The sequence below is a fragment of the Mya arenaria genome, chromosome 7, assembly GCF_026914265.1.
Source record: "Mya arenaria isolate MELC-2E11 chromosome 7, ASM2691426v1".
In the NCBI taxonomy this organism is placed as follows: Eukaryota; Metazoa; Mollusca; class Bivalvia; order Myida; family Myidae; genus Mya; species Mya arenaria.
In genome coordinates, this window is record NC_069128.1 from 42,561,896 (window position 1) to 42,585,080 (window position 23,185).

At 33.5% G+C, this 23,185-nt stretch overlaps 1 protein-coding gene across 11 annotated transcripts in view; it reads left to right on the forward strand.

The window, feature by feature from the left end:
* Positions 1-23,185, forward strand: part of LOC128240773 (anion exchange protein 2-like) — a 126,652-nt gene that overhangs the window by 65,318 nt on the left and 38,149 nt on the right. For 8 of the 11 annotated variants that reach the window (XM_052957636.1, XM_052957638.1, XM_052957635.1 and 5 more), the window contains exons 3-13: positions 1,162-1,226; positions 2,898-2,957; positions 6,889-7,115; positions 9,618-9,742; positions 10,609-10,856; positions 12,119-12,133; positions 13,234-13,296; positions 18,389-18,890; positions 19,620-19,868; positions 21,742-21,917; positions 22,689-22,819. In XM_052957636.1, coding sequence (XP_052813596.1) covers positions 1,191-1,226; positions 2,898-2,957; positions 6,889-7,115; positions 9,618-9,742; positions 10,609-10,856; positions 12,119-12,133; positions 13,234-13,296; positions 18,389-18,890; positions 19,620-19,868; positions 21,742-21,917; positions 22,689-22,819 — 1,832 coding nt within the window. In that variant the 5' untranslated portion in view covers positions 1,162-1,190. The remainder of the gene's footprint in view (positions 1-1,161; positions 1,227-2,897; positions 2,958-6,888; positions 7,116-9,617; positions 9,743-10,608; positions 10,857-12,118; positions 12,134-13,233; positions 13,297-18,388; positions 18,891-19,619; positions 19,869-21,741; positions 21,918-22,688; positions 22,820-23,185) is intronic. The other 3 variants (XM_052957644.1, XM_052957643.1, XM_052957645.1) reach the window with 3 other exon arrangements.

Sequence of the window (23,185 nt, forward strand, 5' to 3'; positions counted from 1 at the left end):
TAAATAAAATAAAATAAAATGATATTTTCTAAGTATCGAAGAAGTCATGTTACGAACTTTACGATGTGTAACTACATCCAATAAATACTCTTCTCTTCTCTCGTGGAGTTAGCGTAGCCAATAACAAATGATGTAAACAAGACTTTTTATAACGAATAAAAAAACATTCTGTAAGCAACCTCGCTTGGCTCGATATTCTCGAGGCTCGAAGTATTTTGGCCGGTCCCTAGAATATCGAGCCATCGCGTTTCGACTATTAGATAATTCACAAATGAACAGATCTCAATTGTTTGGTAATAAGCCACCAAAAACTCTATTTTTCTTAGAGCGTTAGTAATTAGCTTTAAGATGTATAAAACATCTATTTTCAAATGTAAATGTGATAAACTGCGATCTGATCTTTTGTCAATAGTCTTATATCACTGGTTTCCAGACATTTACACAAAAATTTGCTCACTCGAAGACAAAAAATAAAAAAAAGTTGTCAAAAACGGTAAATCTGTGAGACTGTACAGTTTTGAATAAAATATCTGGGTAAAATGCACGGCACTCGCTCACTGGGCCTCAAATGTGAAAACCAGTGAATGGAAAAATGAAACTAATCCATGAGGATATCTGCATTTCTTGTAACAAAATATAGGGATAATATTGGTTTAAGTCTTCTCATCTACCCCATTTATATGACCAATATTTGCCCCTGGGGAAATTTTTGGCACATTTAAATGACAATTGAAAAATATTTTTTTTTTAAATTTATAACTTCAAAAGTTCAATGTTTATACTGAATGAGGTGTAGTATCTATTAAATAATCAGGTTTAGCATTAATTTTAATTGAAATGAAATATCAACTGGTACAATTTTCCAGCACCTTAAGGCATTGGGAGAGTTTGCGCCCATTTGTAACCATACAGCTGTGGATATTTGCATTTATATGCACATATTTGCCCCTGGGGTAAATTTACCCTAGGGGGCAAATTTATCCTGAGGGTAAATAATTTTATATAAACAAGATATAAATGTTGAATCTAAGTAATAATAAATGTAGAAATAAATTTAATTGGTCAAAAATCATATTATGTTATTAATATTACTTCTGATATATATTTTTTACACTGTGTGATGTTGAAGCATAAAACTAATTTATTTTTGTTTGATTTCAGATTGCAACTCCCTTGGCCCCTAAGTGAGCATGTCATATTTCACACGGGCTAACTCAGGAAGTTTTGTAAGTATTCAATATTTAATATTATTTTGTTCTAAAATAATTAAATGTAAACTTACTTTTAGAAAAAAATCCAAGTATTGCCATTATCAGTGCTGTTGCTGTTACTACTGGTATATTTAGCTACACAAACATGTTAAAGTTGTAGTCTGGTTTAAAATTTGCTTTTGGAAAATGCGCTTTAAACTTGTATTTACAGTTATTTTTGCAGCCGTTTTTGGGGCTGAAATTTTGTCCCCATCCCCCTCCTGAAAAATTATATTTTTCCCTTACCAAGGTAAAAAAAACCCTTTAATTATTTTTTTAGAAGCATTGACCGCTGAACATTAAGCAAATGTAGCAATAAAGTGCCATTTATGAGTCCATTATAGATTTGTTGAATCAAAGGTTTGAAAACAAGTTGAACATTGTTTGAATTGTGTTAGTTATTTTACCCATTTGTACCAAATGGACACTTGTTTTCCCCTTTCAAAGGACCCTGCCACCATTCCCTTAAAAGTGGAAAAAAAACACGGATCTTAAAGCTGCACTCTCACAGATTTACCGTTTTTACAACTTTTAAGCTCACCTTAGCCGTAGGCTGAGGGTGAGCTTTTAATATTAGGATCGATGAATGTCCTTCGTCCGTCCACACTTAGTTTGTTAACATTCTAGTGGTCACATTTTTGCCTCAATTGCCGCGAAACTTGGTCAGGATGTTTGTCCCAGTAATTACTCTGACGAGTTCGAATATGGGTCATCTGTGATGAAAAACTAGGTCACATGACCCAAAAATAGAAAAATCTTGTTAACACTCGAGAGGCTACTTTTTCAAAAACTAGGTCACAGAGCCCAAATATGGAAAAACCTTGTTAACACTCTAGAGGTAACATTTTCAGCCCAAATATCCTGGAAAATTGTCAGAAAGGTTGTTTCGACGATTTCTAGTGTAAGTTCGAATATGGGTCATTTGGGGTAAAAAAACTAGGTCACAGAGCCCAAATATGGAAAAACCTTGTTAACACTCTAGAGGTAGCATTTTTAGCCCAAATATCCTGGAAATTTGTCAGAAAGGTTGTTTCGAGAATATGGGTCATCTGGGGTCAAAAACTAGGTCACAGAGCTAAAATATGGAAAAAACTTAACATTTTAGAGGTAACATTTTAAGCATTTGTCCAACAATCATAGAATTTGGTGAGAATGTAAATGGGCATAATACATTAGAGAAGCCAAACCCCTGTTATTGCCGTTAAATTATCAACAAGTCTATAGCACAAAGTTTTATTTAGGTGAGCGATATAGGGCCATCTTGGCCCTCTTGTTTATTCTTGGAATGAGCAAATGTTTGCGTAAATATCTGCAAACCAGTGATAAAAGATTGTTGACAAAAGATTAGATTACAGTTTTTCATATTTCCATTCCAAATTAAATGTTTAATGGCTTAAACCATTACTAAAAAAAATGAGTAAGACAATAATTTTGGAACGGAAATATGAAAATCTGCGATCTGATCTTTTGTCAGCAGTATTTAAGCGATGTGATACATCAGTAAGTAAGATTCAATGCAATTGTATCATCTGGTGTATAGCCCCTTTGAAATAAAAAGGTTAGCCACAAAAAAGAAAACACAGTAGAAACACAGGAATGAAAAATTGTTCTGTATATTATTTTATTATCAAATCCATGCTTTCAAAGGAAAATGTTGACGATGATGATGATAACTTTGGATTTCAAGCAACTGTTGATTTTGATTGTGTAAGTTGCTGTTAATAGATGCCCTTTGCTATAAATAGATGTATGTTGCTAAAAATAGCATGTCAGATGCATTTTGTTTTGTTAGGCCTTATTACAAAATTAATACATCATTTCTTCAGAATGGGCACTGCTGCATGATGATAGCAACATCTGCATGTAATCATCATTTGGAACACTCATGCAATTAGTTGATATTTTATTTTTCTAGCTTATGTCTCAATAGTTTTGAAAATCATCTGTTTCTATTGTATTGCCAAGCTTAAAACTCCTGTAATTCTAAAACTTATGCTACACTTAATTTACAACATTTGCCCTCGGGGGACATTTTTAGTTTGCCCCAAATGGCGAGTTTACCAATATGGCAAATATATTTGCATTTAAGCGCAAATTATATAACCACATAAGAACAGACTTGCAAATTTGTTCCATGTGAGTAGGTGGGGTAAGAAGTTGGTTAAATATGTACATATAAACAACAACAGCGATGTGCAAAGATGATTTGACCAGTGTGTACTTTCAATTATTTTGATTCTTGGAATCGAACCGAAATATAGAAAAGACAACTTTTTTTAATTTAAAAAAAAAATCCTCCATGAACTATTTCTGAAATACGTTTGAAATAACTTAAATTCTGTTGAAGTCTGGTCGAACTATTTTTTTTGCACTTTAAGCCAAAATATCAAAACACAGCGTCCTGATTCACACAGCTGTCCAACTTTCAAAAGTGGCACTCTGACAGCATAAAGAATTATGCTTTGAAAATAGCTTTTAGCTTTTAGACAATAGAGGAATGGTATGTCATTGTTTGAGATCATGTTTTTGCATGCAACAATGTCCAAAAAAAATAATGGCAAAGATTCAAGACAGTCAAGTTAACTATTTATGTTTTGTGTTTACCCCCGAAATTTCACTGATGACTTCATTTAAAAGAATGTAAGATTGTAATAAATGGAATGGATTCCATGCCAAATTGGAACTCGAGCAATGTCAAACTATAATCTGAAAGCAACTATATCATTCAAAGAAATAAGCATGAGTAAAAGAATATGAAGAAACACTTAACGTAAAATGTAGGTGTTAAAAGCATTGTGCTTATACTTTATATTGATGTATTATTATTTGTTGGCATTGGTCAAAATCAGCACAAGCCCGTAAGCCCAGTGCACTGGTTAAATGCCTTTTGGGTTTAATCAAATTCTGCATTTTTTATTGCGGCATGTTAATTTTTGTTGATGCCACCTTGAACAGAAAGTCTGAAATTAGTCTGAATTAAGATCAGGATTAAGGTAAATGTCAATGCTGAATTCAGTCTTACTGCAATGGAAGAACTCGGTTTTAGAATTTGGGCTTGTTCATAAAAAAGTTCAATTTTTGATGACTTTATTGGAACCATTGTTATCTGGATATCAAGGCCAAGGTCACTGTTACTAAAAATAAAAATGGTTAAAACTAAATAGTTTAGTGTTGGCATATCTTGACTAAACTTGGTATTAAGGAATTGTTGAAGAAGACCTTTCTTGTGATCGCGTTTGGAGCCCCTTGAGTCAAGGTCAAGGTCACTGTTACTAAAAATAAAACAAAAACAGTTGAAACTGAATAACTTTAGTTATGGTCAACATATCATGACTAAACTTGGTATTTAGGAAGAGTTTATGGAGAGTTTTCATGGAATTGTGTTTGGGACCCATGGATTCAAGGTCAAGTCACTGTTTCTAAAAATAATAAACATGGTTGATGGTTGAAACTGAATAGTTAGGGTTGACATATGTTGACCAAACTTGGTATGTAGGAAGAGCTTATGGAGAACTTCCATGGCATTGCACTTACAGCCCCTAAGGTCAAGGTCAATGTAAGTGTTACTAAAATTAGAATCAAAACCTGTAGAAACTGAATATCACAATAAAGGCTGAATTTCTTCAGTCAATCATTGAAAACTGGGTTTCATCCAATCACTGTGTTTCTTGTTCTATTTTTTTTTTTTTTTTTAGGCTTTATATAAGAACGTTATTGTCATAATTTAAGAATGGTTTTAAAGTTAAATTCTGTATAAAGCTTTTAAACTACATATGCAAACACACACTTTATTTTTTGTTTTTATTTTTAATGACTGACTATAAAAATGGTAGGGTTGACCCCTATTTTGTAGATAGGTTTTTTTTTTTAGGTTTTAATTATGTTTTAATACACACTTGTAAAACAACGACAAAGTTTTCGACAAGCCTATCTATTTTAGGGTTAGTGCTTTTTATTTGAAAGCATACAAAAAGTAGTTAATATACTGAAAGTTTTGCTCAATATAGAAATATTTCTTACATAGATTTTAATCAGAACTTGATAACTAGGATAAAGCTCTTCAAAAATAGAAGATAATGAGATGTTATCTTTGAAATCATGCTTTGTTGCATTTTGCAAAGCATTTTAACAATAATAGTAAAAAATAGGAAGAGATAAAATGTTTTACTTTATTTATCAATTTTTTTTTTTGTATTGAAAGTAAGTTTACCCAATGATTTTCAGGGTTTTGTATTGTTCACATGTTCTTTTTCTGTTAAATAACTTGCTTCATACCTTTTTGCATGCTGTTTTTCAGTTAATGTAGTTTCGCAACCTGCTTAATTACTGCAATTAAGATAATATTAGTTCATTACAAATACAATTTATTTTATTAATTTCGTTGTATAAAACTGACAATTTGTTTTTATAAGTCTTTATTGGTGTTTATAATTATCCTATTAAGTATTATTTGTAGGAGTCAGCATTTTTTTTATTCTGTAAATGAACAAAATTTGCATAATTTTTCTGCATTTTAAGATAAGAGATATCCTGCAATTTGTATTTGATGATATATATGCAGTTTTATTTTCAGCTTTCATTTTTGTTTAATTAAAGAAACAAACTTAAAGTAAAAGTTGAAGGGATGAAAGTAATTTTAAGAAATTGTTTGTATGGGGCTACATTGGTGCCTAGCAGAGCTATTTAAATATCCCTTTTAGAATTGTCAGAGCTTTATATAACATCGTAAATGCCAATTCCACATTTTTTCTGAACATGAGGTATCAAAGTTTCACGACTTTGGCTTACGAGCGATCGGGCTTCATCCAGTATGCTGTCTGATCAATAGATTTGAAATCCTTTGTCAAATCATCCCATTTTTTGGTCAGAATGTGTATTGGCATAATATCTCAGATAAGTTTGATAACCATTGTATAACAGCCATAAGATTCGAGTCACTCAAGAGTTATCAACCTTAAATTGTAGAAATCACGTAAAATTGGTCTTGTCTGATCAATAACTTTAGAAGCCAGGTGAGTCTGTCCACTCATTATTAAATTTGGTCAGATTGTGAATGGACTCAATATCTCAGACAAGTTGGATGACCAGCCATATTAGAGATGAGTCACCCAAGAGTTATCAACCCTAAATTGTAGAAATCATCTAAAATCAGTCTTGTCTGATCAGTAACTTTAGAAACCTCTGTCTTCATCATCAGATTTGGTCAAAATGTGTTTGGACATAATATCTCAGACAAGTATGATAACCAATATATGAGTCACTCGAGAGTTATCACCCTTAATTGTAGAAATTACTCAAAATCAGTCTTGTTCAATTAATAACTTTAGAAGCTTTTGTCCAATCATCACCAAATTTAGGTCCAATCATCACCAAATTTAGACATGATGATGATGGGCAGAATATCTCTGTCGCGTTCAATAACCAGCCTCGTTGTCTTTACGTCACTCCAGGGTATAATGACTGGATTTTTGCAAGAGTTGATGCTCTTGTTTCATGTTATCATCTGTTTTCTCCCATTTCAGACCACAGATGAACTCAGAGCCCAAAGCCTTACTGAGTTTGCAACATTTATAATGCCATTTCCAGAGTTTATTTCACAACTGTTTTGCCTTTAAATTCACTTTTTCCCCTATTTCAGAACACAGATGGGCTACCCCGAAGCCCGACGGAGGCTGAGAGCCTGTCTTCCATGTCCTCAGATTACTCTGTTGACAGTCGGCCTCGCTCGGTGCGCAGCGCTAGTATTGCTGTCTCACCATCTGAGACTGGACTGTCCTTCTGGCTTGATATGGACCAGGAAGATGACTTGGAACATTCCTTTAGTCTCCATGACGACATTGAAAAACTGTTCGATAAACCACCAGAGTGAGTCTTTTATTATAAAAAGTACATATTAGTGAAGGTGGTATCAGGCAATATGGTGGCTTGGGCAATATGGTGGGCTTGGGCAATATGGTGGGCTTGGGCAATATGGCGGGCTTAGGCAATATAGTGGGTTCAGGCAATATGGGTGGGCTTGGGCATTATGGTGGGCTCAGGCAATATGGGTGGGCTCAGGAAATACGGTGCGCTTGGGCAAAATAGTGATCTCAGGCAATATGGTGGGTTCAGGCAAAATGGTGGTTCAGGCAAAATAGTGGGCTTGGGTAATATGGTGGTCTCGGGCAACATGGAGGGCTTAGGCAATATGGTAGTCTCAGGCAATATGGTGGGCTTGGGCAATACGGTGGGCTCCGGCAGACCTTTATAAACTCTTTAACCTACTTCTCAAAAGTACTGCCAACGTTAAAAAAAACTTTATCTGCCTAATATTGGCCATCTGACAAACACAATGTGGAATACAATTCAACATGATAGTACAGTTCAATGCTTGTGTAATCAGTGATGGACATTTTACCATAGGCCAAACATAAATTATGTTTTGGTTACTGTTACATGCTCACAAAAAACAGACTTGGTAGGTAGGAAAAACATTATGTTTTGGAAAAGTAATGACTTGTGTGTAAAGTACATGTATGTTAATCGCTGTTTTGTTCACATACATACCCATTCCGACATAAATGTTGCCAAACAAGAAACTCAAAACATTTTACTCAACTGTATCACAAAGTTATAAAATAGTACCACATGGCTTAAAAATTTAACACATTTTTAATATACAATATATTTAAAAAAAAATAAAATAATAATTTAAACTGAGGAATTAAAAAAGGGTCAGTTTGGTAACTGGAACCACAACATTAATTATGTTTTGCCTTAGTCAGACCTTGGACCTTGAGTGTTTGTTTAAAGTAATATCATGTAAACATTTTTATCATTTGTTGTCATTTTGAAAGCACTTAAAGTCAAATTGAACAGCTGGAAGACAACTCAAGTGTAAACCAAGCATATGACCTTAAAGGGACTCGCTCATGCTTTTTAAAATACACTTTATGACAAAATAAAATGTGGCAAATCATTAGCAGTGTTAAAACTAAGATACTGACAGCTGTAACCCTTCAACAAATGTTGATATATGCTCGAAAGTTATCTTTAAAGACCACAATTTTGTATATGTGTACTAAGGAGATTCAGTGATTTGTTGTAGTGTGATTGGTCGAGTCACATTATCATGTGATGATATCAATGTATTCTTAAGAGGTCAAAATATCCATCATCTGTTGTTTAAGTCATTGTGGCCTAGTGGTGAAGGCATCATTTTTTTCTTGACTTTACCATCATGGGTTCGCACCCCACTAAAACCAAAATATTTTTTAAAATATTTACTTTATGTATTTTTTTCTTCAAATTCAATATCATAGAGGAAAATAACAATAAAATATGTTTTCAGATGCATTACTGGGAAAGCTAATTTTTGGTCCATAAACATGATCGAATAGCTTTAACCCAAGTTAGATAAGATTGAGTCTATTCAAATATATATGTATCAGTAAGGCTTGAGAAGTCCGTTTAAAAATGTTTGCTCATCTCTTTTTGAGAGACAGTAAATCAAATTATTGTCATTATCTTGGCCATTATTTAAAAAAGACAACAAGGCCCTTAACTCTGGCTTGAATACTTCAGTCCAAATTTTCCCCTTTACCCAGATGAGCGTTTGCCACTTTAAGTGCTCTTAAGTAACAAGATGCTCACTGCATTTAATTAGTTACCGGTCAAAAGGCATAGTTATGTAGGTCATGGCTTAAGTCATTGGAGAAAAACACTTCTCTTCACTCCGGCTTTGAAGTGGCTTATACCTATATGCGTCTTTATAGTGAATTGAATGACGATGTTGCTCCTGAAGTTTTTATATCATTGACTTTTCCACTTCAATCGACCAACTCTGTCTTCTGTCTCTATTTGACTTCCGCAGATCTTTGATTACATGTCAGCTTGTTTTACCAGCAGATAGCTTCTTATAATTGCGTCATGGGATCCTGAATATTATGTGACATTGTCAACATCTTTTTGCCCAAGCTTTGTAAATAGATCATAACATCAAAGAGCTCATACGCTATTGGAAATCTGTCATGAAAATCCTCCGGAATTAGTTCCAATTATTTTCTTGAGCTGGTGCCTATGTATTAAGACGGACACATGACTAGTCTTATTTGAAAAAAGAGATCTTTTTGGTTAATTAGCAGACAATATTCGGCGATAACTTTTTTTTTAATGTTTGTATGCTGTTAATATTGTTATATATCTTGTAACAGAATCAATTATTAGAGTGTGGTTTATATTGTGTCCAAGGCGTATGTATACTGAATTCTGTTTCTCTGTAGGGGTAAATCGCTAACTTGCTTACCTCAGGTGTTTTCTTATGAAGTGATGTTTTTTCCGTAATAGTTATACTGCTGTTATAATCTTACCATAATTGTTTTCTTACAGGCGAACATTTGCTGATCTGTTGTCATGTAGCGAGGACAGTGTACCATGGGGTGAACGTCACCAGGAAGTGATAGAGATTCCATCACAAGGGAGCGAACGCTGCCTAGAGGAGTATGACATAACAAGTAAGACAAATGACTGTGGGGGTTGGATGCATATTTGTATATTTTAAACCACATTTTCATAATGGGAAATCAAGTTATTTGAATGACTTAGGTCATTGTTTGGGCGGGCTGGTGGGAGAGCAGCATCAAAGTCACCTTATGTATCGAATAATTTTAGTTAGGTTTGACATAAAGAGACCAAACTTGGTATTATTACATCCTTATTGTATTCTAAGTCAAAGCGGCGTAGTCGAGCGCGCTGTCTTACGATGGCTCTTGTTATATCTCTTGTTTACAAAATCCCTCAGAAAATCGAATCTTGTTTGATTTTTTTTAATATACATGTATAAAAAATAATTATTGACCTTCTGACCCACTGTAAATTGATTATGAGGCCTCAGCGAACTCTTAATGTGAAATGATGATCGAACTTGAATATTGAAAATTGGATAAAGCAATTATTTGCAGTCATGCTTTGAAATAGAAATTGCCGTCATGCATCAGACCTATAGCTCTTCATTCACCTCTAAAATGTTTTAATCAAGCTTGTTCCAGGGAAAACATGTCCACCTCTTACTGTTTCTAAGGATTTTAGAAACAACTGTTTAGAATGTTTTATTCATGCTTGTTCCAGGGAAAACATGTCCACCTCTTACTGTTATAAGGATTGAGAACAACTGAAATTTTATAATCATGCTCTTACTGGCGTGATGACCATGAATCAAACTGCACTGTTCTTATGCTGCCAGTCATGGTATCAAATCAAAGTAGTCTTATTAAGAAGCATTGATCTTTTCATCAGTATGCCAAATTTATATTTAAATAAACCCCAACCTTTTAATGATGTACAATAGGAACATTAAATTATTTTTTCATTTTTTTTCCAGGTCATCGAAGATCTTCCTTCCCGCACATTCACGTTCCGCTTAAATCCCTGCACAGCCATTCCTCGAAAAACTTCGCAGCACCAATTGAACAAGTAGATGATGAAGAGAAAGAACCGGGTATAAAGAAGAAAAAGAAAAAGCGGAAAAAGTCCCGCCAACATGTGAAGAAGTCCAAGTCCAATGTTTTCCCCTCCAAAACTGCAACTGTGTCTGCATCCATTCCAGAAGTGGAGAGGGAAGAGTATTCGGTAAGGGAGTTAATTCAGTATTTTTCCTATTTCAAGAGAAAAATGTTGTATATTAATGTTTAAAGGGGTGACAAATTTCATTGTTTTCGAGGGGGATAATTCTCTATTTCTGTGTTAAAGAGATTAGTCAGTAAATACTGTTCAAGGGATATTAATCAGTAAAAACTGTCTTATGAATAAAAAAAATTCAAAGGAGGTAATTTTCTACTTTATCCTAAATATAACAGAGATAATTAAGAATTTTACTATATGTCACTGTTTAAAGGGAGACAAGTGAGCTTTTTTTATTGAAGATGTTAAAAAAAAGGTTGTATTTCATTGGTTAATGGAGAATTATCAGAAGTTTATGTACTGTTTTAAGTTAAATTAAATCAATAACATTGCAACATTATTGTACAGAAATAAAAAGAATAAATATTCAAGAAAGATTATACAGTAACTTACTCTTTTCAAGGAAGACTACTCATGATTGTTACAATTTACAAGGGAGATACATATTTATTTCAGGGATATAAACAAAATTTGTGTCTTTTTCCTACCTGTTTTGAGAATTCAGCTTGTCTAGTTTGAGGTTTTCGCAAACCTTATGGCACGATCTTGCAACAGAGCTTTCTTGAATTCCCAATTTTTAATAGTGTTTTATGCCTTAAATTGTTTTGAATGAAAGGATTGCCATTTTGAATGACATTCATTTGAAAGTTTTCAAAGAAATTGTTGAATCAAGAGTGGTGCTTTTGACAAATTTGCTGTTTTAATGTGTAACATAAATTAATGTAATGTATTATTGTCATTAGAATGAGATTTCAAATAACATCGTGTCAAAAGTCTTTGTTTTGACTTTTTTTCTACATAAAATGTTCCGTAAACTCAGTTAAAGCCCATTTGTCACAAAAAAAAATGAATTGCTCAAGCAATTTTTTCATCTATTTTTTTTTAAACCTTGATTCTATTGTTACGATTATTTTTTTCTGAAAAAATAAGTGATGCGAAAAAGAAAAGGTTAATTATAACTGTAATTAAATTAATGTCTGAACAGCGTTTATTATGATAATTAAATAAGAATGATGATTTATTTTTGTAAATTGATATTTATTATTTTCACTTATTTGAGATATTTAACTCAACTTATTTGAGATATTTAACTTAACGAAGAGAATTAAACAATTTTTCAGTCAATAAATTAAACTACATGTGCTTACTAGGACAATTCAATGTTATTTTGTGTAACTAAACTTACCAGCATATGCACGTTGCCTTTTTAGGCATATAACACGGAGGTAAGACTCTCACCTTTTCAGTGTCGTGACCTTTTCTAGCTTAAGAAAGGGTCAAGGACAAATTTAATTAAAATCTCATCTGAATATCAAAATTACCGTTTTGTTTCCGGGGTTTTCTGTTTTCAAATCTTGACAAATTTCTTACATGTCACACTGATGGAACAATTTATATTCTTTTAATCTCATATTCATGACCTTGAAATGTTGACATTGACCTTTTGCAAGGTCAAAATAAGAAAATATCGTAGATTATTTTTTCATCCTGTGAAAAAGGAAAGAAACAGATACAATCTTAAATGGGCTCCTCATAATTTTGTTTTCATTAATTATATTATAATGGATTTTGAATGAAGATGAGAATTTAATTAAAATTGTCCTTTGGCCTTGGATTGGCCTGTACTAAACTAGTTTGAGCTCCATTTAATGTCCAACTATTTAATACCCTCAAACAAACTAAATAAATACATGTTCTTTTATCGAACATACAATCTGTATAAATAAACTGAATGTGACCTTGTTTTGATCCTTTTGTCAAAGAAAAAGTTTGTTTGCTTTGAAGTCATAATTAGTGTATGTAAAACTTGATCTAGTTTCATGCAATTGAAATGGGGCTCAGCTGGACTCTTATATATTATTAAGTCTTGCAGCTCAAATTCTGCATCATGCCATTACTAAAAATTGTTGGGTTTTTTAAATAAAAAACAGATTGTTGTATTTTATCTACATAAATAATTTAGTCCAACAACTGATAATTTGTGTGTTTTTAGCCCCATCTGTTTTTCGAACGAGAAGGTTTAGGTTTTGTCATACGCTTTGTGTTGTCATCGGCTGTGGCAATGCTATCATTGTGCAATTTTGTTTATCTTTGCCATAACTCAAACAACATTTCAAATATTTACATGAAAGTTAGCACACATGTTACCAATGACAATATGCATTATGTATATCAAGGCTGCTAACTCTAGCTTTAGTGATAGCAGAGGTATGCATCTTTTTCAACTGAAAAAAACAACAGATGGGCATAGGCAGTCCACTTATGGTGCTCTTGTTTTTGCTATTGCTAATTATTAGTTAACTTAGTATTTCGTTTTGTACATTAGTTTCAGAGACAACGGGTAGTTTCGTTTTCGGACAAACTTGATTTAGTTCCCCTATTTTATATGGTAATACAAGGTTGATCCAGAAAGTAGTCAAATAGAGGCTGAAATCTGTTTCATTTGTTTACAAGATAAATTCTCAATCTTTCGATACTTTCAACAAAAAAGAATAAAAAACAATCAATTATACTTATTTTCGAGCATGAACAAATTCTCAATATTTTTTCTTTAAAAGTTTTTTTTTTCAATTTAAGTACCGGTCCCTTTTTTTTAATTTACTTTTAAGCATGAACAAATTCTCAATGTTTTTTCTCCAAAAAACCCCTCTTTTTTCATTTTAAGTACCGGAATGTTTTTTTGGTTGCATTTTTCTACATTGGATTTGTACCTAATTTTGTAGTTTGAAAAACGTTTAAAACATCACATTATCCTTTGTTTATTTTCACTTTAATTGTTTTGTAAACATTGTCAAAAAATAATGAGTTCTGCATGTGCTCACAATATTGATGAAAGTCAAATCACTTTTTAAACTTTAAAAGGAGTATAAAATAAAGGCCTCTTTTTGACTAAGCTGATGTCCTTTGGAATGGAATGTTCTTAATTAATCCCTCTCTCGTTTTAACTGTTAGTATACGAACACATGTCTTTTCTCTTCAAAAAATTAAATAAATAAAAGTAATGGGAATTAGTAATGAAACTAACACATCTATTCTTTTGGGGATATCACATCTTTTTTTCCATGCAATTACCGGAACATTCCAAACTAACAGTATTTTGAAACCCTTGGTTGAAAGCTTGAACTTGATTTAGTTGCAGGGCTTTTTCAGCTGAAACTCTGATTTTTCCAAGATAATTTTTTCCCCGAAAACTTTAGGGCAGTAATTTTGTTTCCCAAAATTTGTAAAAAAAAATATATATATTTTTATTTTATTTTTTTTATTTAATCACTAAGCTTTTGCTTAAGATACAGTTGTGTTTGTTTCTATTTGAATATCAATCTTGCATTCATTTAGAATAAATGAGCATTAAGCTTTCATTGTTTAAATTTTTCCAATTTGAAATTTGAAGTGTTTTTCAATAAATAACAAGGCTAGGCTAGGGCTGTTCCCAATTTTCACTGAAAAAGCCCCGAGTTGTCTATATTCTGCACACTCATGTTTGGAATCCTCGCTTATTAATAGAGTTACGGTATCTAAAAGTATTACAGTATTTTATTTTCATTTGTTATTTGTATTGACACAATAGTGTTGTTTTGTAGTTGTTATGATTTAGGTTATTATGGATGTTACGGTATTAGCTGTTAAAGGTAACATCCAATATATCCTGAATAGTGACCTTTATTTTATAGAATTTGAAAAAAATAATTTCTAGATATTAAAGTAATGAAGGAAGTTTTGTTTACATTATTAATTATTGAAGCATACAAAAAAGCATATGAATTTTTTTCTTTTTCTGTAATAAATTTGGCACAATTACATTAAAAAAATATTTCTAGCACCTTTTTCAGGCAAACTTTTAACATCACTGATAACAACCATATTTGGGCACACATTGGCATTTTCTAAACATGAGAAGTTCATGAGTATAATTTATGATGTAAGCATGTGTAAAAACCTATGTAAAAAATAATGTTATTGTTTTAGATTTGATTGTGATGAGAATTATATTACGGTGGTAACCGAGGTGAGAACAATCATTTTAATCACACTTTTGTTGAACAATTCATCAGCGGGCAAAAATGGATCAGGTAAATGACCCTAGTTAATCATCTATCACATAGACATATATTACAAAAAAAACTGATAAATCACATTTTGAGTGCATAGCTGCTGAGCAGTAACCATGCATGTCACATTAAAGCAGGGCTTATAATATTTGAAAAAAATGAGCAGGGGTGCTGTCCATTTGATTGTAGAGACCAATGAGGATGATTTTCGACCAAGGCACCTAAAGATTTTTTTACACTTTTTCACACTTTTTTATTATTCATTTATAAGGATTTGAGGCTTAAGAGGTGGACAAAACACACACAAAAAAAAACCAAAAAACTTTTCTAATTTTTATTAGAAATTTGATTAAAAATTAGAGCATGAGCAAATGTTCTCACTTCGGTTTCCACCGCTATATTGTATTTGTAAGATCACTGTCTATATCCCAAGGTGAATACTCTTTCAGTTTGGTTAACTTTTAGTGGTGTATGTATGGTATACAAATCTACACTAATGCACCACTTAGGCTCACGTATTGTGTAATTATATAAAACTTACAATTTGCATATTCAAAATTCAATTAAATGGAAAATATTATCAATTTGAATTGCTACTCCTTAGCTACAGTCAAATTTGTAGGTTTGTAATTTCACAGCTTAGTTTGTGGCATAAAATCATGCATCGCCAGTTGTTTATATCAATGAATTTTACATGAAAAGATGAAATTTACATATGGTCAGGAAATCAAATAGCAGAAAGTGGTTCGTTAGAGTTGAAGCCGAGATATTCAAATATTTTGTGCATATTAAGCCTTCTATTATTGACTTTTCCTGAACATTAAGTTTGCTTAAGTGTTCTTGAATGTTGCAAAATATATATACTGAATGTTATTTGTTTGTAAAGGCCGAATTTTTATTGTTTTTTTAAGTTAGTTTTGCATAGAAAAATGAAAATTGCATTAAATTGAAATTTATATCAAGTTAAAACTTAATTGCCTTTTTAGACCCATTTAAAGTTATTTTTTAAAATATTTATTGCATAAAAAAGAGAGAAAAATGCAAATTGCAATCATATATTTAATACCTATATTCATGCAAATTTGTTAAAGGCTGTATACTTAAATTATTTCCATTGCACTCGATAACCTTGATCAAATAATCAATTTTCATAATTAATGATTGTACGGATGACCTAGTTGCACCACAAAGGTAGATATCACTCTGACATTATTATATTATGGCTAGTAATAGTGCACGAACCTTAGAATTATTAATGACAACAGAATCTTAAGGATAATGCATTTTGATTTCTTAAAAACTGATATAAGAACAATTTATTATTTATTTTTTGCATACATGTGATAATTTCTTGGGTTGATTCCGGGACACTCGTCGTAATGTCAACGCACACTAGGGGGGTCCGGGGGCATGCCCCCCCCCCCCCCTGATTTTTTTTTTTTTGGTGCATTCTAGAGCATATCTGGGGCTATTTTGGTTGTTTTTAACGTTGGGAAAATGTTCCTATTTTGACTGCCAAGACGTATTTTTTACTTGACATGGTTTGTTTTTTTCTGCATTTTCTTGAAAAAATAAAACCACCAGATATTTTCCCAGGCTTTAAATGAAGTGCTAACCAGGAGGATATGAAGTCTACTTTCGGTTTCATCAAAACAGGAAATAAACAACTATACGGGCACCTGTTTTCCCGCGCTTTTGAGAACATGCGTTACAAAATATTTATTTTTTCATCACATTTAAAACGTTTGCAATTTATGACACACAATATTTTCCAGAGCTTTTTCCGTTTGGAGATGCATAAAATTTTGATAGAGACGTGTCAACAATCGGCTGTATAAAACGATCACGTGACTTACCATGGTCATGTGATTAAAGCACTCTATATAACCACCTGTAAACCCCATATCGTCAGTTTTATTTTGGCGTAAAAATACACAACGATAGTTCGAAAAAAAGTTCAAAACACTAAAATTCCTTATGGACGCGTAAGTTGTTTAAAGTATAACGACGTATCGACTTTGAAATTAGAATGGAATACGGGATTTTTTTCCGTGTTTCAATTTTGTTTTTTTACTCATTTTGTCACTTTCTTTGAATATCTTCATGCTCGTTTGTCGGTAAAATGTGTGAAAAATATCAATTCATCAATTAAAAGCTATCATTCATAAGACCAAACAAATCCATATGAAAACAATGATTTTGTATACAAGAACCCTCCCCGACTCCTTAAGCACAACAATAGGCCAATAGATCGGTTGATTGACGATGACCTCGACGACACACGTACCAATTAACGGATTAGTGTCAACATGTCCTGTGTTTTACGACCCGTTGTCCGGACAGGCAAAATAGCTGACTTACATTGGTAAAATTAAGTAAATCGATTCCGAGATTTTTTTTCGTTTTTTTTTTATGACTTTCCGGGACAAACATGCACCCTCCGTGACTCTGTGACAGAGATACGATTTCCGGGACAATCCCGGACGTCCGGGATGTTATCACATGTATGTTTTTTGACACTGTATTTAAATTGTTAAGTTTCCAGAAACAATTTTGCTTCGTCATATTTCATTTCAGACCTAATTCCTTATTTTCAATAAGTATTATGTCATTCCGAATTTTACAATAGATATTACCCTAGTGAAAAATTGTGTAAAATCTGATATCAGTATCAAAATACAAATTTTATTTATTGTCTACAGTACATTAAGGCAATTTAAAAATGTAAAGATCTTATTTGCATCAGCCTGAAATAGTTTTAGAAAAAATATTAAAAAATGTATCATGTACATAGGCAATTTGCGCACTAAATATGTAAAGATCTTCTTTGAATCAGTCTTAAATCGACTTGGACAAAATATAAAAAACAACACTTTATATTGGCAATTTGTAGACTAAAAAAATAAAGATCTTCTTTAAAAAAATTATTACAAAAACTTTATATTGTCTATAGTAAATATGCAATTATTTTGCCTCTATTCTGCAGAGAATCAAAAACCACTTTGCTATCTATAGTAAAATTCGGTAATTTAAATAATCAGAAATCCATTTCCTTGGTAACCAGTGAATTTAAAGGGAAATCTCATTTTATTCCTTGAGATCATGATGTTTTTATGACTACATTTTCCATTTACTGACTACCATATAAGATATTTTGTTCAGATTCATTTTATTAGTTAATGGAAGAATGTAGTCACAACTTTGATCTTAAAAAAAGTTTATCATCAAAGAACTTCCATTGGGGCCTCATAAAGTTTGCCACAATGGTGATCATGTAGATTGTACAGCTTATCATGAAAATTATTGTATTTACTGTTTTCAGTATAGAAGAAAAAACAATGTCTTTGAGATATCCCTTTAAATATAATATTCTGATAATGAGTTAATCAACAGAAAAAGATAGATGATAATGGTTTGTATTTCTTTGTTCAGGAGTCAGATGGTTCCAAGTCCAATGATGATAGTTGTGAAGATGAAGATGACCTTGAAATAGATGAAACCACCAAGCTCCTCGATGATGCTGGTCTTGGTAACCTTATAACACTCACTGATGATGAATTAGATGCTCCGCTAGAACCGATAAATGAGCTCTACATTTCAGAAACTGATCTCAGTGCTAAGCCAATAGAAATTACTGTAAGTGAGGCTGATAAACTGGGTCAGCCAATCACAGGAAGTGTTAAAGGCCAAAGTCAACCAATCAGTGAGTCTGTTACATTAGAAGTGGTAAATGAAGCAACAGAGAAGCTTGATAAATCTTCATCAGCTCATCTTAGACTACCTTGGACTATCGGAGATACTGGGAGCACCACTTCAAGTCTTGTACAAGAAGATACCACTCTATCCGTTCCTTCCTTTAGCATTGAAAATGCCCACTTGAGGGTCCCTTGGTTGGCACCAAAAAAAACACCAGAACATGGCCTGTTTTATATTGGTCAGTTATATTTGTGTTTTTTAAGCTAGTTTTTTTCGGGCGAAACAGAAAATGTTGAGATATTTCATAGCCTTGGTGTAATTGTTGTCCACAGCTTTTGCATCCTTGTGCCACAACTTCAAAGCTTGGCCTTTTCAAGATATTTAAATGAAACTTGATACATGTGTTGCAAGAGACTCCACACACATGTACAGGGAGGCTCATTACTATGGCTTCAATGAATGATGAGTATAGCCCCTTTCTTGAAAGAAAAACAGCAGATGAGCATTTGTGTTTGCTTCTGATGGCCCACTTGAATTATCTATTTTCTTGTCAATACTTTTAATAACAAGGTCTAGATGGAGTCAAAGGCTTACTTTCAAGATAGTTGAAAGCATATTCTTGCAAAATCTTTTGTCAGTTATTTGGAATTGTTAACGTGAAGCTTGAGGTTCAAACAGTCATGTCCTAAATAGCAGAACGCACATGTATGTGACATAGGCCTGCATCATGAATTTGAGTAAAATATATGAAGTGCGTAATAAATGATAAGTGATGACTAAAAATACATTGCAATTTGCAATAAAAATTAACATTGTATTGCAAAGCACAAATAACATCAATGTATAAATAGATGAATAACAAATAAAGTTAACATCTCCCTTCAGGTTTCCACTTTGAAGTACTTAAATGAATGAATAGATGTAAAGAGAATCATAAATGATAATAATTGTTTGCTTCTGTTCCCAGGCTCAGACAACCAAGTAGGCTCCTCAGCTTCGTCTGTAGCTCCAAACGTGTCCCCTAGCATCTCGACCGTCCAGTCATCGGTAAACTTTCCAGGACTTGCAGACAGTTCCCCCGTGGTTGTTGTCCTGAATAATGATGAGAATCGGCCGCTTGTGTCCACCTCGTTACAACGGTCGGACCCCCCGAAAACTATGGGGAATGTGAAGTTCTTAATGGAGCAAGATGACAATAAAGTGAAGTTTCTACTAGGTAGGTAGATACAGTACAAACTGATTTTGTTTACTTTTAGGGGTTGAGACTAAAAAACATGCAAGTGTCTCACTCTTTAAACAATTTTATTTCTTCAGTATCTAGTTTAAACATTATATATTTTAAAACGATTGTGAAAAAAAACGATTGTGAAGAAAGCTATGATAGCTTATACTAAGTCACTCTCATTGGCACGATGTTGCCCGAGATTGTGGTCTTGTGTTTTGGGGGCAATCGGAGAACCTGGAGCAAACCCACTTGTCCGACTTTCCGAACACCAACCAACCTCACATGTGCCCATGTCGGGAATCGAACCCAGGTCACCTTGGTGAGAAGTGAGTGAGCCAACCACTGCACTAACCACACAATTCTCAGTATTTATGGAAAAAGACCTATCTCCTTGGAATATGAAATTTTCATGCTGTTTTTCCTCAGAATTGGGATTTTTAAATATTGTTGAATGGATATACTTCAATATATTATACTCTTTTTATTAACCAGGTTTTTACATAGTGTAACCCGGTTATTAGAATGGCGAACGTCGTTGTTTGGGCGGGCGGGCGGGCGGCCAGGGGGCGTCAAACTCACCTATGAAACTGAATAACTTTAGTAAGGGTTGGCATATCTTGACCAAACTTGGTCTATAGAAAGAGTTTATGGGTACCTTTCATGGGATTGCATTTGGGGTCCCTAGGGTCAAGGTCAAGGTCACTGTTACTTAAAATAGAAAAACGGTTGAAACTAAATAACTTCAGTTAGGGATGACATATCTTGACTAAACCTGGTGTACAGGAAGAGTTTATAGATACATTTCATGGGATTGGGTTTGGGGTCCCTAGGGTCAAGGTCAAGGTCACTGTTACTAAAAATAGAAAAACAGTTGAAACTGAATAACTTTAGTCAGGGTTGACATATCTTGACCAAACTTGGTCTATAGGAAGAGTTTATGGATACCTTTCATGGGATTGCGTTTTGGGGTCTCTAGATTCAAGGTCAAGGTCACTGTTACTAAAAATAGAAAAACAGTTGAAACTGAATAATTTTAGACAGGGTCTACATATCTTGACCAAACCATGTATAAAGGAAGAGTTTATGGATGCCTTTCATGGGATTGCGTTTGGGGTCCCTAGATTCAAGGTCAAGGTCACTGTTACTAAAAATAGAAAAATGGTTGAAACTGAATAACTTAAGTTAGGGTTGACACATCCTGACCCAACTTGGTATAAAGGAAAAGTTTATGGATACCTTTCAATGGATTGCATTGTCACTGTTACTAAAAATAGAAAAACAGACACAGGCTGAAGTTCTTCTGTCAATCATTAAAAACCTGGTTTCGTTGCATTGTGGCGTTTCTTGTTTATTTTTGGGGGGTTTTATTGCTTCAATAAACTACAGATGGACCAACTGAACTTCTTCAATAGTAAAAACCTTCTTCTTTTTTTAAATAATTTTTTATTTAGAATTTGTATTCAATATTAGGGTTAGGGTTTGGGTTTGGGTAAGGGTAACTTTTCGGGGTAAAAAACATAATCAGATATCAGCTATGCAGACTTTAAAAATTAAACACCCCTGTCTGATGTTACTAAGAGCACTCTCTTACTTTCAGCCCTTATCTATTGTTAGTAGAAGTATTGTCTTCCAGAATTTTGTAAATCCAAGCCCAAAGTCATTGAATTTTAAATATTGCTAACAATGCTTTTTTGGCAAAACAGCATTTTCTGTCATATTTATGTAAGTGTCAACAATAGAGCTTTTACTTAAATGATTGCTGATTATTACAATTATTTGGTTTATTTACCACACACCATAGTTTTGATGTCAGACCCTATAAAATGTTAGCATTCAGTCACTTCAAATAATTGCATCACACTAGGTGAAGAAATCGAGGGCAGTGATGTGTTTGAGGTGAAAGCCAAATTTGGTAACAACGAAAGTGATGATGATGACAGCAGCGGCGACAGTGATGACAGTAGTGGCTCTGGAAGCCAGGAGGAAGACGATGATGATCATCATCAACAACAGAACAAACTTTCCTCAAATAACCATCAGGTACTATTACACCTTGTTTTGTTGACGTTTAGACCTTAAAAAATAGTTTATTTCTGGTCACATGCCCAAAAAGGTACCGTTAAAGGGCATTTTTTGATGTTATATGGAACAAAGAACTAATGCACCATTTGGTGCTGAAATAAATCTAGTTGCGAAATTAGTAAAGTAGCCATATTTTTTTGAAGACAAAATTTGGATGTTTTAAATTAGTTTTTCATGCAGATTTAAAAGAAAGATCAAAAGAATACACCAGTAAAGTGTTGATTTCTGACATTCAGGTGGTAAAATGTTGAAAAATGATAGTCCTTTCTGCATTTAGAGAAATTTAGTTACTGCATGACATTTTGTACAGTTCTTGTCCACAGACTAATTTTGGACAGTTTTTTTTAGCTTGTCCGTGTTTTTAAGAACAAAATTGTGGTCTTGTTAAAACCCTGGTGTTGTTGTCATCGCCAGTTTCGTTGTTGGTGTCATGCAAAATCTTGATTACAGCCATGATTCATATCCATTCAATATTCAATTTATTACACACAATTGGTACATGTGTTGCAAGATATAATACACACTTGAAAAGTAATGCTTGTAACTCAGGCTTTTATGAATGTTCAGTTATGTCGCCTCTTTCTACTCAAAAACAACTGATAAGAAATGTTGTTCCCTGGCTCTCTTGTCAATGGTATTTGCTTTGTAAAACAAATTTGGTTTCATAATATTTCTTCTGCCCCATTTGTTATACACCAACACGAGTTTAACATCAGTTTTTACATACAGAGTAGAGACTATGATAGAGGTCACTCCCATCCCAGGGTAGCATTTGAGCGCCAGGCTAGTGATGGAGGTCATAGCACGGATGAGGAAGGACGGAGGACCAGTGGGAAAGGATCCATGTCGCCTAAGTCTAGGTATGTCTTGGTGTGATAGAGGTCACTCCCTTCCAGGGTAGCATTTGAGGACCAGTCTAGTAATGGAGGACATAACATGGATGATGAAGGACAGAGGTCCAGTAGGCAAAGATCAATGTCCCCTAAGTCTGGGTATGTTTTGGTAAGATAGAGGTCACTCCCATTCCAGGGTAGTCTTCCCAGTCTAGGTATGTCTTGGTTAACTTGAAATATCAGCGACTGAACAACAGCAAGGTGCAGGTCTCGAGCCAGGATTCGAGAAGGGCAGGGTGCTAGGTCAGAAAAGGGCACTTATGATGAGCCTAAATTTGGCACTTACAAGGGCAATTATAATTGGCCAAGCTGGAGCACTGCAGGTTACAGATG